The sequence below is a fragment of the Pseudoliparis swirei genome, chromosome 10, assembly GCF_029220125.1.
Source record: "Pseudoliparis swirei isolate HS2019 ecotype Mariana Trench chromosome 10, NWPU_hadal_v1, whole genome shotgun sequence".
Classification (NCBI taxonomy): Eukaryota; Metazoa; Chordata; class Actinopteri; order Perciformes; family Liparidae; genus Pseudoliparis; species Pseudoliparis swirei.
Window position 1 is genome coordinate 14,728,128 of NC_079397.1, and position 20,106 is coordinate 14,748,233.

At 43.4% G+C, this 20,106-nt stretch overlaps 1 protein-coding gene across 1 annotated transcript in view; it reads right to left on the bottom strand.

Moving 5' to 3' along the window:
- plxna4 (plexin A4) overlaps positions 1–20,106 on the bottom strand; it is a 259,674-nt gene that overhangs the window by 211,392 nt on the left and 28,176 nt on the right. The window contains exon 3 of the mRNA XM_056424726.1: positions 7,271–7,453. Within this exon, the coding sequence (XP_056280701.1) occupies positions 7,271–7,453 (183 nt within the window). The remainder of the gene's footprint in view (positions 1–7,270; positions 7,454–20,106) is intronic.

Below are 20,106 nucleotides of genomic sequence, written 5' to 3' on the forward strand. Positions count from 1 at the left end.
TGTGGGTGCTGCTGCAACACACACACACACACACACACACACACACACACACGCGCGCTGCCTGCCTGCCGTCCTAAAGCATATTTCATCATTAGCTCTCAGCATTTAATCCTCTGCTCCACTGACCATGGCTCAGCTCAGCCCATTTCAATAATCTGCATCTGGGGCTCACCAACCCATCATACACACCGGGAAAGACACGTGTGCGCACACACACACACACACACACAGACATGTGTGCGGGAAACAAGGACACAATCAACCCATACAACATATGGTACCGGTCCAGAGCAATGAATATCTCACGTAAAAGCTCTGACACCCACGCGTGCGCACATCTATCCATCTATAACCTTTTGTTCCAACAGCAAAGTTAGCAGAACTGCCCAGTTCATTTCTTAGACCATATGTCACAGTATGCAATGTTAATGTGAATATAATAAGATCAAAAGAAAATACACTACCGTTCAAAAGTTTGGGGTCACTTAGAAATGTCTTTATTTTTCAAAGAAAAGCACTGTTTTTTCAATTAAGATAACATTAATCAAAAATACACTCTATACATTGTTAATGTGGTAAATGACTATTCTAGGTGGAAACGTCTGGTTTCTAATGAAATATCTCCATAGGTGTATAGAGGCCCATTTCCATCAACTATCACTCCAGTGTTCTAATGGTACATTGTGTTTGCTAATCGCCTTAGAAGACTAATGTCTGATTAGAAAACCCTTGTGCAATTATGCTAGCACAGCTGAAAACAGTTATGCTGGTGATATAAGCTACACAACTGGCCTTCCTTTGAGCTTGAAGTTTGAAGAACTAAATTAATACTTCAAATATTAATCATTATTTCTAAACTTGTCTATGTCTTGACTACATTTTCTATTCAATTTTCAATTCATTTGATAAATAAAAGTGAGTTTTCATGGAAGACACAAAATTGTCTGGATGACCCCAAACTTTTGAACGGTAGTGTATACATTTCAAACGAATCAAACACTTGTTATCTGATTGGATTGGGAGGTTTAAAGTGTTGCTGAGCAAACACAAACGTGTGCTTTAACCTCCACGGCCTCTGAGTGGCTAATAGGAATCAGTATCCTCACACATCCGCACAGGAAGGTGGAACGGAGAAACGGGCAGCGGTCGAGTCAAAGTGGGAGTTTGACCTTTGACCTTTCTCTTCCCAACAGCAAATATTAACCATTCAGCATTGAAATGGACCTATTTCTAGCTCGTGCCATTTCCCCTGACAACCGTAAATGACAGATGTCTCTCTCTCAACACTATTCCTGCCAGCTGTACTCTTCTCCTTCCAGAAGCTATAGCTGTGGAAACTCCCATTGATTCACCTCTCACTCTCCATCTGTCATGTCCATCTACCCTCACTTTCTTGCAAATTCTTCCTCCACATTTGTCCTCTTTCTCTTTCTGTGTTTGCTTCTTCTTCGTCTTCCTGTGTGCTTACTTCTTCTCCTACTTCGTCCTCATTATTTTAACTGATGACATCAAGGAAAGTACAAATCTGGTGATATTCAAGAAAAAATGTAAAGACATGACTGGAGAAGTACAGATGTAACAGCATTGATGACGCATCATAAGTAACGGTTAATGGGGACTAGTTTCTTTTTGTTTTGTTTATTGTTTTATGTAAATATGTATGTGTGTGTATTTATGTGTGTGTGGTGTATGTGTATGTATGTGTATGTATTTAATATGTATGTGTGTGTATATGTATATATGGGTGTGTGATTATGTATGTATATGTATGTGCATGTGTATATGTATATATGTTTATGTATATATATATATATAGGTATATGTATATGGTTCTCTAAAATAAGTTTTTTCATGAAATCATAGGTTAGGGCACTTATAAGCTTGATAGCTTCAGCCTCGACCCTTTCGGTCAGCCACTTTCTTCTTTTGTTGAAATTTAGATTGTTGTATATTATTGCTGCTCGAAATAAACTAAACTAAACTAATCTTCCCGATTGTGTCCAGTTCAAGGGTAGCTGCTCATTGTATCGAGCGCCATAGCTCCCCCCGTCAGGATGGACCGAGCGGAGATGCATTAGCACCTCGGTAGGTGGTCCTCAATCTCATCGCTTCACCCCCCCACTGACCCACAGAAAATGGGTTTAAACCTTACCCAGCCACAGCCTTTTATCTCCATCACATCTCCATCTCCTCCTTAAGCCACAGACCAACGCACACACAAACTGACCGACAGGCAGGCCGACAGGAGCCATGTGGTCCATTCACTTCCAAAGGCAGGAGGTAGCCATCAAAGAGCTCTTACAGCAACTCTACTCAGGCATGGACGGAGAGAGACGGAGGGAGGGGAGAGATTAAGAGAAGTGGAAGCGGGGACATTATGAAGAGAGGGCAACCAGAGGTGGGGAAATGGAGGGGAAAGCAAAGAGATAAGAAGAGGCGAGGAGTTTGGTGAAGAGTAAAGAGGAAGAGACATTCAATTAATTCAAAAGAGTCAGAGGTGAGGTGGAAACCAAAAGAGCGTGGAGTCGGCATGGAGGTGCTGACAGGAGGGGGTTATCCAATTCAGTTTGGACGGTGTCAATACGGACCTCACACAACACAGCCAGTCAGCATCCGACACATCGGACGAAGGCAAGTGTTCGGTGTGTGTCTGTTTTCCCATCTTTGTGAGGACGAACTTGAAATTGGTCGAGCGTGAAAGTGAAAGGGAAACTTTAGCTCAGTGGATCTCAAACTGTTTCTGTTTGGGCGTCTGTATTAGTTCAACTTCACTAAGGTTCTCAAAGGAATCAATATTCCCATGATCAAGTCTCCTGTCCCACATGTCAGCCTCAGAGTGAACCTGATCTGGTCTGCAGCTCAGGAAGGTGCTGCTCTCTGCCTTGAAGATGAAGATTTCATTCATTCAGCTTTCCAGATATGTCACAGAGATAGGCCAAGACGTTGAGAGAGCCACCGAGCTGAAGGCTCCCGTCTCCTCGCAGAGTGGGACACAGTGGTGCTGTCAGGGACCTTGTTTTTATGAGATTCACCACGCTGATAGCATCGACACCTCGTGTAGTTCACGGCACAACCAGCGCTTCTCTGTGGATGACACAGTGTCCATTGCACATTTGGAGAGACACTCTTGATCAGCGCCTACAAGCTCCTCCTTTTCCCCGCCATGGTCTGCGCACCATCCGCGACGTCGCGATCACGCAAATGTAACCTGTTAACGCCGTAAGCGTAACGTTAATATTTACCTTCGCATTGAAAATGCGGAAGGTTATGTTTTGATCGCCGCGTATTTATTTATTTATTTATTTTTACCTTCGCAATGAAAATGCGGAAGGTTATGTTTTGATTGCCGTGTATTTATTTATTTATTTGTATGCGTGTTATTCGCATTACACAAAAAGTATTAAACCGAATCGCATGAAATTCGGTGGGATGATTGGTTATTATCCGGGGACCATTTGATTAGATTTTGGGATCGATCGGGTCAAAGGTCAAGGTCATGGAAAGGTCAAAATCTTCTTTTTACCATAGCGCGGTCAATTTTTATCCAATTGGCATGCAACTAATGCCAACATGTTGATAATCCAATGCCCAATCTTGTGATATGTGAAGGTATGCGCTCTACCGAGTGCCCATTCTAGTTACACATGCTTTTGTAATATGTGAAGTTCTCCAAACTGCCAACTTGAGGGTCGCGCCCCACCGTTTGAGAACCACTGCTTTAGCTGGTCCTTACTAGGACTTTCTTTCTATTGGTGAATATCTGTGGTTTCTTCCCAGGCTAGCCTTATGTTCCAGATTGCCTGTGGCTTTTGCTCTCACACTTCCACAAACATCCACATTGCGCTCATCTGTATGAACAGCTGTACAATTCACTCCATCCCCACCACCAGCGTCTCGTCTCCAGGAGAACATGTCCCATCTCCTTTCTTTATGGGCATACATAACAATAAAATACTCAACATTAATAGAGTCTCATCGCCATCGTCTCTGTTGATATCTCAATTATTGTTCTGTCTCCTGTTGATCTCTAGTGTAGGTGAACGTTGAGGTGAAAATTGCGTTTAAGTATGTAGTTGGGATAATTAAGGTTGGGTTTAGGGGCTGGGGAATGCATTATGTTAATATGTTAATTATTAGTATAGAAGTCCGATCATGTCTGTAGTCTGGTCCACTAGTTTATTGTTATACGAGTGAAATGTTACTCTCCCCCCATTAATATAAAAAAAATTCACAAGCAAATGTAATTGAATTGACTCAGCTTCCTGCCTCACTCTACTTCATGATGTCATAAACGTGAGCCTGTAAACACTCATATGTAGCTCACCCAAACACCACTGCATTAAAGTCACTCCACTCTCATACCGTAATGCTTGTGTTTATTGAGGGTGACGTGTTCGTCACAGCATCATAAATAATCAGAGCAAAAAAACAGAAGGATAGTGAGTGAGAGAAGAAGTGAGAGAAAGGAGAAGAGGAGGAGGAGGAGGAGGGGGTTGAGGGATGGAACAAGTAAGGTGGAGGAGTGTATATAAATCAACATCCATTAGCAGAGGGGTTATAAAGTCACCGATGAAGGAGGAGGACTGAAGCTCAAAACCTTTTATTGTCTTGTTGTGGTTTTTTATTGCCTGTGATGTCATCTAATGGTATACTGTTAATGACAAGGGGAGGGGAAGTATGTACATGGGAGGGGAGGATGGGGTTGTAATGGGGCTGCGTGTGCATTTTGTGTAAGTCTGTATTGATCACCCTTTGTTCAAGATGCTGAGTGTCTGTGGAGGTTTTGGTTTGCCTGACCATGTGCGCACAATATGATCTTCATTCGTGTCGAGCTTGAATAAGAACAATGCCAAAATCCTGCAGACACGATTCTCTCAAGTGCCATTATGTGGCTTTGAGAGGGATGTCTGGAGAGAGGCCAAGGGAACGACGAAGAAAAGCTCAAAATCAACCAGGGAAAAACTGTTTCTGAAATCTTCATATATTTTTAAAAAACGGAAATTAACTTTTCCTGCTTTTAACACCATATGAGCCACAAAGTATCCCATTGCTAACCCACACTTATCACCACAGATGAGCAGTGGGTAATAAATAGGATTTCAAATCGTAATTTCTCCCTGTTTGAAACATCTACCTGTTGGTTATTGTCTCACAACATGGAGAGTCGCTGCCTCAATCACAGAAACGACAAACACAGAGAGGGGCCGCAATCAACCAAAACAAATAATGTGAAAACCAGCGTGCCTGTGAAATCAGTAGAAAGACACCTCTCAACATTGATCACATCTTTGTTGAACATCCTCCACACCGCCTTGCATCTCTCCCTCTCCAACCATCCACATACAAACGTTCTTCTTCTTTCATAACCCTCCTGTTACCTTTAGGGTCAATTTGACCCCATTCAATGTTTAACGTCGGTGTTCTTTGGGGTCAATTTGACCCCAGGCTGTTTTTCACCGTGTCAAACATATAAGAAATATCAACTTTTTTATATATTTAAACGACTATTTAGGTAGTCAACAAACAAACATAAAGTACCTCACACTTAAACTTGGGAAACAATATTAATTCTAATAATTTTCTGGAGGTTTTAATTGCTGGGGTCAAATTGACCCAGAGGGTAAAATATGTTAGTGAATGTGAAGATAACAGGAGGGTTAAACACATGCATCATTTCAAGATTACAGTCCATCTGTATAAACTCTCGCTTGTAGCTCCGCCTTCCGCCGCCTTCCTCCCTCTGTCACTCTACCCATCTCTCTTTCCTCCTCTCTGCTCAATGCTGGTTTTCTGAGGCTCGCTGCCCCAGAATTAGTCTCAGTCACGGCCCTACGTCATAGGTGTGTGTGAGGAAGTGGGAGTAAAAGCACAGGAGCGACCACCCTTCTATCACACCTAGCGGCAGTGCATCATACCATTAGCTGAGAAAAGGGCTGCCACATGGGGGAGGGCACCGGGGCACGAGGGGAGTCTAGGGTGGAAGCAACAACACGCCGAAAACCCAACTTATCTCGTCCCGTTTGACTGAGGAGACAAATCGTGTTGAGCCAAAGGCTTTGCTGTCACACGGAGTGTGACATGTTTTTCAAGGGAGAAACAGTTACGGTCAAAGATGTTCACAAACACGATGGCCGACTCTCACAGATGCAGTCAATATTCTTACAGCTTTACAGGCGCTTCAAAGCCATCAGAGCCCACATAATTACCTGCGCATTGAAAATGCGGAAGGTTATGTTTTGATCGCCGTGTATTTATTTATTTATTTGTATGCGTGTTACTCGCATAACTCAAAAAGTATTAAACCGAATCGCATGAAATTCGGTAGGCTGATTGGTTATTATCCGGGGACCATTTGATTAGATTTTGGGATCAATCGGGTCAAAGGTCAAGGTCATGAAAAGGTCAAAATCTTCTTTTTACCATAGCGCGGTCAATTTTTATCCAGTTGGCAAGCAACTAATGCCAACATGTTCATAATTCAATGCCCAATCTTGTGATATGCGAAGGTATGCGCTCTACCGAGTGCCCATTCTAGTTCCTAATATTACACAAATAACCTGGATTCCCTCCACTATATTACAAATGAATGTGAACAATATTGCAAGGTATTAAAAAACTAAACGTGACTCATCATTTATTTTAAAGCTACCGTACTGAAGTTCACTGAGTCACCTCGTAAATGATGTATTCTGATCCCCTCAATATGCCTCAAGAAGCAGATAAGAAACGTTGTCTAATCAATTCTGCAACGTGCTGATCCGTGCTGTCTAGCAACTTCTGCAACATGCTGATGTGTGCTGCTGGCGGCCCCCAGGGCTCCGCGTTGCATTCGAGTGCAAAGTGGAGGAAAAGTACAGCCGATGCTCCTGATACTGTGTGTACCCGAGTGCATGTGTGATGTATGGTGCAGTGGGAGAGGAGGATGTCGAGAGATACCAGATAGGCTCGGCTCTAGGAATGAAAAACCCTCGAGGGGTTCCGCCAACCCTCAGAACACACACAGGCACATTTAAATTCTCTCCACAGTGAAGTACACACACTTCCTCCATTCACTCTCTCTTTCATGAACACACACACACACACACCTCGTCGCCCATGCAAATGCAGCCGACTCAGCTGATTTGCCTGAAAGTCAAACTGCCTTATTACTACAATCCTTCCTCCAATTCCCAGCCCGTACTCCACATTCCAACAGAGGGAAACCAAATCTCGTGCCTCCATCAATCCATCCATCCACGATTACCCTTCGTCGCGCGTTCTCGCTCCTTACCTTCTTCACTCGTCCACTTTTCGCGCCCACGAAGACCAGCGAGTGGTTCTTGTAGACGTACGCGATGACGGAGGACATTTTGTCCACGCCGTCAGTGAGGAGAGGCTTGCCGCGCACCATCTCCGACACGCCCAACGGCGCGTTCATGTCGAGGCCGCAGAAGTCGTCGTCGATGGTCAGGAGCTGGGGCGGAGGAGAAGAGAAGAATATACGTCACACGCTTTCCATTAATACTAGAAATACACACGTCTTTGAACTCTTCTTCACGAAGGAGCTGCATGCCACGAAGCTCCTGAGTGGGGAAGCTTTGGGTTAAGCCAGGCGGTGGTATTGAACACGGTTATCCAGACCAGACGTAAAGAGAGAATTCAACATGAATGAAATCCTTTCAGGGACGGACATTATAGGGGTGTGTGTGTGTGTGTCCATCGTGGAATATGCCTACTATGAACTATTCATACACTCTGTCATATTCATTGAATGTATTTTAACTCTAAATCTGTCCTTCTGGTCACATGACATCTATTGTTCTGTCCATCCTGGAGAGGGATCCTCCTCTGTTCTCTCCTGAAGGTTTCTTCCCTTTTGTCCCCCTGAAGGGTTATTTGGGAGTTTTTCCTGATCCGATGTGAGGTCAAAGGTCAGGGATGTCTATGTGTACAGATTGTAAAGCACTCCGAGACAAATTTGTAATTTGTGAAATTGGGCTATACAAAATAAACTGAATTGAATTTTTTTGGCTTCACATTCCATGACTTTTCCTAATTTATTGGGGACAACTGGGTAAACATAAAATTCACATGATATGTTTTCAATATCAGTACACAACTTGTACACATCGGTGTTCTTTGGAGTCAATTTGATATTAAAAAGATCAACTTAGAAGTAATATAAAGCCATTATAACACCAAAAATATATCTCTTTCCAAGTTGAGGTCAATCAGTGAGATTGGGGGGATATTCGTAGCGGTCACCGTGGGCATAATGACTTATGGGTTTTGATAAGAGAATAATGGTGCCGGGGATTGGTCATTATTCTATGTGCGTGGATGGATTTGAAACACTGGATTCAGGACTGACGCAGGCATCTCTTTTGATGAATAGCTTAGCAATGTGATGAATAGCTTTTGGGAGAGAGGCCTTGGCAGTTGACACTGCCGTTACGTTCTTACAAAATGCACTGAAAACATCAATAATAAGAGGAGATAGAGGGGATGAGATATTAAACCCCAGCATTATTGTCAGGACTTGATGAAAAGCAATTTCTTGCAGATTGATTTGTGGGTACATATGAAGCCTTTGTAAGACATTATGATCAGTACTGGTGTAATATGAATCATTAGCCATTGGTAATAAGTCATGATAAGCCAACACAAGGTTAGCTGACATTAAATTAATGTTTACTAACTTAAAACAGAGAGCTAGAGGGTCTTTTAGTTTGTATTATTTCTTTTTTTTCTTCAGTTCACCCCCCGGGATTTCGATCAATCTCTCGAGCACCAAGTGTCTCCTCACAACCTTTCACTAAAGGCCACCATCATCATCATCATCAGAAACCTCGGACTGAGCCACAGAGGAAATATGAGGTCTGCTTTCATTAGACAAATGGAAGAGGGCTGGTGGAGACCACAGTGAGCTTCAGGCTGTGACACGCGGGGTCATGTGAAATGGTATAGATGATCGATAGAGACGACCTGCATGTGGGTCAAGATCATGTCAAATGGTTGGAGGGTTGAGATGAGGACAAAATGGAGCAAGGCTAAAGACAGGTGGAGGAAGGGAAGATGATAAATACCACTGCTGAAATGCCAAAGTGAATCAGCAACAATGATAAATATAAGAAAGCTTAAGTGGACAATTTGTCCTTCGATTCACTAGCCTCTCACTGCCTTCCTCCTCCTCCTCCTCCTCCTCCAACCTTTGGAGAATGAGCTGTTGTCAAGAATGCACTCTCTCTCTCGGCCCTCCGTGTCCTGCTCCCCTCCCCCCCATCAACAATTCATGAACAAAATAATTCCTTCTCCTTTCTCAAGTCCACCGAGCCAACACCGATGTATGCTGTCCACTCTCTCCATGCATTGCCATCTGTTATGAAGTAGCCTCAACGGCTCAGGGTTCAAAGGTTAACCCGGCCTATTTCAATCTAAAAGGAGTACTTTTGTCGTATTTAAAGCCTCGGTGATTGAATGCGGCCTCCAAAGATGATAAAAGGTGCAGCAATTTCTCTCAAGATTGATTACTTTTCTAAAAGAGTCAGAGTGGTTTTCATCATTAAAAATCACGTCCCGTTAGCCATGAGTTTGTCAACACACGTGTGTGTGTGTGTGTGTCTGCATAAGTGGTGGGTGATGTACACCACCGTTCAAAAGTTTGGGGTCACTTAGAAATGTCTTTATTTTTCAAAGAAAAGCACAGTTTTTTCAATAAAGATAACATGAATCAAAAATACACACTATACATTGTTAATGTGGTAAATGACTATTCTAGGTGGAAACGTCTGGTTTCTAATGAAATATCTCCAGAGGTGTATAGAGGCCCATTTCCATCAACTATCACTCCAGTGTTCTAAAGGTACATTGTGTCTCCATTGTGTCTTGACTATATTTTCTATTCAATTTTCAATTCATTTTATAAATAAGTGAGTTTTCATGGAAGACACGAAATTGTCTGGATGACCCCAAACTTTTGAACGGTAGTGTATATTCTAGAAGAGGCTGCTTTTATGTGTGAAAATGTGTGTGTGTGTGTGTGTGTGTTTGTATCTCTTGTTACCGACACATGCTGTATTATTTCTCCTGGTTGCCAATCATTGCTGCAATCTCGGCCCCGCATTCTGCAATCTAATGAAATATACTTCCTCTATCAGGCCTTTCAGGAAGCAGACACATTTTCATTACGACACCAGCAAAACATAACATTGGTAGTTGTGATGCCAACGACGTCTCCAGTCAGAATACCAAACATGATCAAGGTAGCCCTAGACATTGCCTGTCAATATGACACTGCTGTCACAGCTTCCATCACATCGAATGCCCCTTTTTCTTTCAACCCACCTCATTAATGTATTTTCAAAGCGAGAGGGTTTTCATTTTTCACTGCTTGTTCTATCTCAACCATTTCTGTCTGACATTCGGTGGCTAGTGCTTTGCAAAATGTCAAGAGGATTCATTTGTGTCTACTTTTTCTTGTCTCGTCTCTTAGCTTTCGAGGGCCTCACTCGAGCACAGATGCACGGACACGAGTTACGACTTGTTGTGGGACTCAACAAAATGTTCAAGTGGTGCCACCCCCTCACACATGGGTGATCGATAACTCACTGCATACGTTGAAATGGGACGGCTGTTGTTCAATAAGATTATCTGCGTGTTTACAGATTGCCTTTAATGCATCTGTCTTGTTTCTCAGTCAATATTGAGGAAAAGTGAAAAAAGTAATGAAAAAAAGACCCCAGCATCCCTTTATTATACACTACCGTTCAAAAGTTTGGGGTCACCCAGACAATTTTGTGTCTTCCATGAAAACTCACACTTTTATTTATCAAATGAATTGAACATTTCATAGAACATATAGTCAAGACATTGACAAGGTTAGAAATAATGATTAATATTTGAAGTATTAATTTTGTTCTTCAAACTTCAAGCTCAAAGGAAGGCCAGTTGTATAGCTTAAATCACCAGAATAACTGTTTTCAGCTGTGCTAACATAATTGCACAAGGGTTTTCTAATCAGATATTAGTCTTCTAAGGCGATTAGAAAACACAATATACCATTAGAACACTGGAGTGATCGTTGATGGAAATGGGCCTCTATACACCTCTGGAGATATGTCATTAGAAACCAGACACTTCCACCTTGAATATTAATTTACCACATTAACAATGTATAGTGTGTATTTTTGATTAATTTAATGTTATCTTTATTTTTAAAAACAGTGCTTTTCTTTGAAAAATAAAGACATTTCTAAGTGACCCCAAACTTTTGAACGGTAGTGTATGACCTGCACAGATGACTGCTGGTTCGGGTGTCACATCTGAAGATGTATTAATAACAGTGGCAGTGACTACAAGCTCGATCCTTGCTCAGGTGTGAACGGCATGTCAGCCGACGTCACCGCGGCATAGGAGAAAGATGGAGGCCTCCTCCCGAAAAGAGTCTCTTTATTTGGACGGAGGCCAGGCGCCGAGGCAGAATCAGGTCACTCTCACCCATATCCATCTCTCCACTTCTGTTTGCCTGCCAGCAGCGGCACAAAGAGAGCTCTCTTCTGGCCCGAGCAGAGGGATCAGCAGACACCGGGTGGAGAGAATGAGAGGGGGCATCGGGCGGCGGGCGAAACAGAGGGAGAGTTGCTCAAGGCGATTAGCGGGGACTGAGAGAGATCCGCTCTCCGACGCTCTCTGATGTGAGGCCTAATCTGGGCTTGTGCTGTTGTGAGGGCCCGTTCCACCGCAAGCTCCCCAAGTTAACGACACGCGTTTAAACCACAGAGACATTTGGCTTCATGTCGACACTCAACCGTCGGAGGCTCTAAAGCAGGGAGTCAGGAACCTTTTTGACTGGGAGAGCCATAAAAGCCAAATATTTCTCAATATATTTAACCTCTTCACTCCACCTCGTGACAGACTTCTCCCACGCCACACCACCATCTAGAAACAAAAGATGCTCAAAACCATTCACATAGTCCACCAGTCCTACTGGCAACTTCGTATCCACACAGCCCTCTCCTCAGTACTGCCAAGGGACCACGCACAGAATGTCCAAAAGCCAACTCACTAGGGCTAAAACCTGTACTCTCCTGTACAGCCTCCCTCGCAGCCAACATCAACCACGGAAGCCCCTCCTCCCAGTCTCCATCCAGCTCAGCACAAAATCCACCCAGAAGAGACCCAAGGGTCTGGCGAAACCTCTCTAAGGCTCCCCGGCTCCCAAAGTGTCCACACCTATCATGCGCCACCTCCAAGACAAGATTGCGTACCCCAGTCGGCGCCACAAGATGGAAAACCTCATTTCCCCCACAAGCCTCACCAATGGGAAGCCATCCTCCGAACATCTCGTTCTGCAAGAAGTAGCCACTAACTGCACCATTCATCTCCGAAACGGGCAAAACTCGCTTCAACATTTCCCTCAAAGAAGAATCCCCACCCCGCTGCTCCACGACCTCTCCTCCAGTGACCAGTGACACAGGAAAGCCCAGACGAACCCCCACACCCACCCACCACCTCCACCGATGATGACAATGACAGGGTCTGGTCTGACCTGCTCGCGTAAAAACGCATAATACGAAAAACCTCAAAACCACTCTGGAGCTCGTCAATCGCAGAATCAAATGGACAATGACCACCACAATGTGTGAGGTGGAGTGTCAGAGTAACAGTCCAAACTCTACTACCAAGCAAGCCGTTGCCTAAAATAAATAGTATACCCTCATAGACCTGCGCGGCTACCACTAACAGCTATCTCACCTTTCAGCAGCATCAGTCATCATTGTGCAAAGGAACAGGAGAATCTTCAATCCCATCCCGCGACTGAGAACAAAAGTCACCAGTCAGGTCCTCAGACAAAACAAAAAAAAAAAGTCAACAATATAGATCACATCAGCCCCCCCCTATGGCCCTTCATTTATTTCTTCCTCCTTTCCACCACCTCTGAAAATGAACAAAAACCTCACCCGGAACACAAAGGCATAAAACACGGAGTGCAGAGGAGAGCAGCTAGGGCAGCCAGGCCTCTCAGCAGCAGCAGCAGCAAGGCCAACACGAACTCGATCCTCAAGCCCTTGAGCTGTAACAAAGGACAATAATCTTTAAATGCCCTCCTCCTCCTCAATATTACTATTTACCCAGATCTAAGCCCCCCACTCCTCAGAACCATTTCCCCGCACACCCAAAACATTGCGACACTCTCTAAAACTGCTTTCATGAAGCAACATATACTCATCTGCTGACACGGCCGCATCGGCAGCAGTCACGCTTCTCCTCTCGATAACATACGTCGCAACACGATCTGGAAGGACATTTTTAAACTGCTCCAAAACCATCAACTCGCACAGATCTTCAAACGTAGCTACGTCGAGGGCAGTCAACCACCGCTTAAAGTGAGTCGATAGGTCTCTCACCAACTCCACATACGTCTGATCTACTTTCCTCTCCAAGGATCTAAAACGTTGGCGATAGGCCTCTGGCACCAGCTCATAGATTTTGAGCACCGCAGCCTTTATCTTAGTATAGCTCGAACTGTCCTCCAGACTCAAAGTGGAATACGCTTCCTGTGCTTTCCCTGACAGGACACACTGAAGCATCAGTGCACAGTCCTCATCGAGCCAGTCTCTAGCCTTAGCTACCCGTTCAAATAGAAAAAAAAAACGTGTCAGGATCCCTCTCATTAAACGGTGGCAACCAGCGCAAATTACTCACATCCACGTGCTTCCCCGCAGGCCCGGGCCCCGGTGGGCCCTGCCCGTCCCAGGACAACTTGCCATCTGCGATCAGAGACAAACGATATCTCTCCAGCTCTTGGCGGCTTCTCTCCATTTCTATCTGCCTACTTTCCAATTCCTGTTTATTCTTTTCATGTTCCACCTGCAACAGCAAAATCTCCTTTTGTTGCTCAAACGTTAGTCCATGATTTCGAAAAGACACAGCAGTATACCCGGGGCCAGAATCTTCACCCTCAGACATAATTCCTCTCTCAATCAATTTTGACACTATTGCATCTTTGATATTCTCTTTAAAACGTTTGTCCCCTTCCACCACCACCTTGTAATGATCTGCGATCCAAAGCAGCTGCTCTCTTGTGCACACATCCAGGGACTCTTGAGATGGAGCATCAACGAACGCCTCAGCCTCCGACATCTCAACTATTTACCAAGACGACCAACAAAAGCCACGTTTGCCACCACGGCAGAGCCAGACAGACCCCACAAAGTGAACCCCTGTGTGCAATGAGGAATAACCCTCAACCTGGTGTAGAGTCTCCCTACTATCAAAGCTCGTCCCTAGTCTTCATGCAGCTACTTGTGGTGGGTATTTATGCACTGAAGACCGCTGGTTTAGCAGAGCGACTAGCAAGCTAGCAACTCCACAGACTCCACGGCCATGCTCCCAAGCAAGCTTCAACCACGTTCGCCACAGCACAACAACAAACACGGCTCAACGAACCCAACAGGGAACGTCGCCACGCCTACCAGGGGAAACTCCACACCACTTACGCACAGAGCAACCTGCAATCGTGATCCGGACCCGCCGCAGCATGAATGTAACAAACCTCCTCGAATACTGAAGAGCAAAGACCACAATAAATATCGTAATTTACGGAGTAGCTCAAACCCAAAACCTCAAATCCCACGAGCGGCACAAACAACAAATGAATGCCCTGGAAAGTGCTCAACCAAATATTTGCATATATGCGCCACGTACAGCTAAGTTACGATGTAAACCCACCGTAAGAACACTTTTTACCGTGTCGTTGCCGCAAATGCTGCAAGTAAACAAATTCAACAGGCCACCGCTACACGTTCCCAAGTCACCTACTGCACACGGAAAAAAGCTGACGAGCCCCATTTTGTCACAACGGCTCTTAGGGCATGGCAAATATGGCGCGGACACAGCATTAAATTAAGGAAAAAGTGTTTATTCAACGTAATAACGGAACACAACGTAGTGAAGTGTGGCCGTCAGTAACATCAGTAGTGCCCATGTGCATGTATGTGTAATGGAGTGTAAGTGTTGTCAGCCAAACCCAAGGAAACCAACAGCAACGGGACCAGCAGCAAAGTAACCCACGACCACCACCACTCCACCTGTGAGGAGAACAACGCGCCCTGCACAGTGTGGATCAAGGCCTTTATGCCCTCCTGCTCTCGGACCAGGTGTGCTGCATCCGGCAATCACTCACCTAAGGACATGATTAGACACGGGGACCGTCACAAGAGCCATATAGTATTTTTAACGTATAATAAATTCAATATGTCTTGCTTTTAATGCAACTTCTGGTGCTTGCATGATGCTACAGGGGGGGGGGCTGTAATCTGGCGCGATAGAGAAAATTACAGGGGGGCGGGCGGAGATTTTTTTTTTCAATTCAAAAGTGTCTGGGAGCCATATGCCGTCATCAAAAGAGCCATTTATGGCTCGCGAGCCATAGGTTCCTGACCCCTGCTCTAAAGAGTCCATTTTCCTTGCACTATTTATTGCTCTTTAATGCATTATTATACTCTATATGGCCGTTTGAATGACTTTCTTCCCCATTCTTTTGTCATTCTACACATTCTGCACTTTGTTTTTACGATGAAGAGTCTGCATGCAGCGTTTGGTAGATTGTTTTACTGGAGCGTTATTGGTGATTACAGGTCAGAATTTCCCTGACAAAGAAAGACTGGAGGAGCCAGATCTTAAATAATATATCCGTGTGGTTCTCTATATAAATAGCCTCTTTGACATGCAATGTTTTCTCCAGCCTACTGTGCAAAATGACTGACCTGCCTGGATGATTGGCAGCGTGAGAAAATCATGCCATGACAAAATGAGTTTGCTGTTTTCATTGAAAGAAATAATGTCAACATTCAATTTAAAATCAGAAACATTGGCTGGACGACTCTAACAGTGAGTTAAGTACGTTAATACATGTCGGAGAATGTTTAGCTCACAATTATTTAAAGTGATGTAAAGCATGTTAGCTTTAACAAAATCAATATGTTATTTTAATTGTACGAGTTTATGCATGAATTAATTTATTTTGCTTCGTGCAGTCTGTGTTTATGTCTCTCAGGACACAATTTTCTACGAAGCAAAGACTTCACGAAGGACTATCGCCGCACTGCGGTAGTTTTTGCTTTGACCAAATAAACTTGTTGTGGTGCGAGGTTTTGATTTGTCTGTTTTTCATTTAGTTTTGAAGTCCTCTGCCTTAAGTGTTCTGTGGGTTTTGCTTCCTGTCTTTGTATTTTTCCGGTGCATTTGTTTCTGCCACCAATCAGCTTTCAGCCTGCCCTCATGCCTGCACACCTGTGTATTGTTGTCTGATGAGTTTAGGTTGTAGTTGCGGCCCTCACGGCCTTTTGCAGCATCCGTTACCAGATCGTCGATTCAGCGTGTTCCCTGCGAGCATTCTCTTCTCTCATGTACATCGTGTTATTAAAGTGTCTTTACTGCTTCAGAGTCTACATTTGGGTCCTCTGTGCCGGTTCTGCTTCAGCAGCCCTGAGAAAACTGAAAGCTGATTTGAGACTTGCTGACAATGCGTTGTGCATGTGAATACTCAGAGAAAGTTTATTTTAAACAGTAAAACATAAACTGTCATCTCAATAGACCTGCTTTTCTAGTAGATAGACCTAGTGTGGCAAGTTATGCAAATTACTTCTCGTCTCCTTTGCTTAAGTGGGAAAGCTGAAGACTCTGGTAACATTTATAATGAGCTAAAAGTTTAGTTTCTACACATTTAAATGAAGCTGTTTACACTTCATTGGTTAGCGTGCCTGTGAATAACATAGAGTGTGTGCCGATGTGTATCAGATGGACCACTGGCTACTGTGCCAAGACTTTGTCTGTCTGACTACGCATCCATGGTGCCCTCCATCACACCGGTGACAGAACTGTTTAAAGAAAACTGTAAAACACACACACACGTGCCAACAATCTTGGCATATTAGTGCAGTTACAGGACATAAAATGAGAAATGATAGTCAGAATTAGCGCACATTGAAATCAAACAATGGTTGAAAATAGATCCATGCATATATTAAAGTATGTAAGAATATTGGCTGTACATTTACTTTCCAAAGCGTGCCTGAATTGATTTATTTGGCAGGTTTCAATGTGAAGAGGCAGCAGGCCTGTGATTATTTATTAATGCACATTGTACAGCTACAACACATTATATATATATATATATATATATATATATATATTTATATATATATATATATATATATATATATATATTGTTGAATGATTACTAGACTCATTGTTTACACCTGTGCCTCATTAGTGTATTTAGTCTGTCAACCCGTTGTTCTGGTTCAGTTCCTCTCTAAATGTTTGCCAGTAAAAACCTTTGGCTTTTCTAATCCAACTACCTCGTCTCGGCTGTCTGCGTCTGAGTTCTACTTCCCGTGGCTCCCAGCCTCATCACCCGAAACAAAATATTTAAAACATATATATTTTTTCTTTTTGTGGATTTATAAATGTAATTCAAGGTGCAGGTATATCGATTAGATTGAAGATTATACATTTGTGTGAGATAAAAAAACACTTTTTGGTAGTTATTTGCATTTGAAATAACTTTTCAAAATGTAATTGATGTTATCAGGTGGGGGGGGGGGGGGGCAGGCAGCTGAGTATAGCGTAGGAAGTGGGAGACATTTGTTTAATCACAGAATAATGATACTGTGATGGATTCTGACCTTTTGCAAGTGGTATATTTTATATGGAGATTTAATTAACGAGCAAGCAGGATAGCAGATGTGGGGTGAAGTGTGTGTGTGGGGGGGGCACAGTCTGGATGTTCTTAATGAATCTACTCGCCTTTCCCTTCCTGAGGATGTGGACTAGACTGACTCATCATCAGCAGCCAGCCGCTGATTACGTAATCAGGAGGAGGAGGGATGGAAGATGGCCAGAAAAAGAGACGACACCATTCAAAGATTGGTCAAACACAGAAGGAAATAGAAGACAGAAAATTCAATACGAGCATTGGTGGGAAGACACAGAATGTCATATTGGAAAAGTCCTTTTCAAGTGAGGGATGAATCGAGCTCAGAACGAGTGTGTGTTGGGAGGACCGTGAGAGAGATCAAGAAGAAGACTCAAAGAAACGGCGGCGGCCGAGTAGAATAATCTAATTAATTGGGGGGGATTCAGAATGTGAAGTCGATAGTACATGACAAATGTGTAAGAATGGCCCGAGGCATGTTAGTTAATGACGTGTAATTAATGATCATTTGTGGGGAAGTCGTGACCAGTCAGGGACTTACTGGCGACCTTGCAATTCTCTCGTCCATGTTGGGGTGAGAGACTAAACTTTACCCCGTGCTTATGGAAAGCATTTCGAAGAGGAACGACTCGGGGAGGGGAAGAGTAACGGAATGAGAAGACGGGACGGTAGCAACTGTCTTTCCATGAGAACACGAGGCGAAGGACAAAAGGAGAAAAGAGTGGCAGTGAGCAATGAACCAAGGATGAGAGAGAAGAGAGCAGATTTATTGCGTTCCCGCTGTTTTGTTGTCCTGTTGTTTTTTTTCTGCTGACACAGTGAACATAGCAGGAGGAGACGGCGTCTTCTTCTTTTTTTTTATAGGTCACATGCCACTTCACAATGATCTATGGATGCAGCCCTTTTGTAGACGTATACTGTTGAGCATGCATTATGTGGCTCAGCCGAGCGTGGCCATTTGAGGGAGCGAGGAAGCATCCCCGCTCACTCACTCTCTTATATCCTCTCTACTGCTCTCTCACCCATCATATCACACTCTGGACTTTTTCTTCACAACTTCTCCCTCTTTCCAGCTCACCTACTCCAGCTAAAAGCCTCTTAAAGATGGCGTAAAGCAACATAGGCCAAAGAGGAGTGAGTATAAATAATGTCCTATACTCAGCCGGTGTCCTTGAACATATCACGACTGAACATTGATATCTCGACGTATAAATGTTTTGAATTTAGGTTTTCAAAAATGTTCCATCTTCTTCAAGTTTAAGTCAACTGACAACTCTAGAAATGGATGTGTTGCTGCTCCAAGTGAACTCTGACCATCACTGCAATCTACAATAAACAAGGGAGAAAATACCTGCAATGCTATGAAATGTTGAGCTGAAAATAATGAGCTGCAACTGTAGGCCAGAGTCTCTTTCAGTAAGTACAACAAATCCGAGGACATTATATACGTTTGTATTATCCTCAACAGTTGATGATGAATTAAATGAAATCTGAAAGAACTACCCACGTTGTCCACATGCGTTTACAGTCCATACATTAGACCCTATATTCTTCCTCTGTAACTTTTCATTCCATTATTATCAGTAATTCAAGCTTTCGCCAAAGAAATATTTTAATGTTGTTTGCAGGTAAATGAGAAAGTATAAAGCAAGATTGTGGAAGAGTTGTAAGAGCATTCGTAAGATGACATATTGTATGTTTAGTGTATAGTACAGTATGTGGTTGTGTGATAATTCAGTTGGAGTGTCTTAAGGGTGAGATGAAAGCGCTCCAACTTCCAAAATATTCTGAGCACCATTGTGTGGCGTGTTCAATAATGAGTGTGTGTGTGTGTGTGTGTGTGTGTCGATGTTGTCTCTCTCCACCAAAGGGAAGGAGAATTGAGAGGATGTGAACCAGGAGTTTAAACTTCGTTTCTGGTGATATTAGAAACACGGCGCTCCCAGTCATGCATCATTTGAAGCGCCAAAGGAATAAATCAGTGACTAACAAGCAACGATTCATGAAAAAAAAATCAACCGTGGGATATTGGAGACACCAACCATCCATCACAGAAACACACGTGAGATGGGAGTTGTGTTTGCCCACAACTCTGTATCTTAACAAGGAAATATATATGGCCTATATTTACATCTACTAATGTACGAATGCTCACACAATAGGCCCCTGATTTATGTGTGTCCGTGTATTTAAATAGGACTCGATGTTATTTATGGCTGTAGCGTCAACTCCACTCTGAAACCACCTCGAATGATCTGATCTACATTTCATCAAATTACTCAATAAGCCTTTCAGATAACAATTTATTTATTGCCATTATTACACTTCATCAAACGCCTCCCTCCGCCTTTAAATGCCACCATGTCCTTCTCTGCAGTAGCCATACTTACAAGTGTGATGGCACGTGT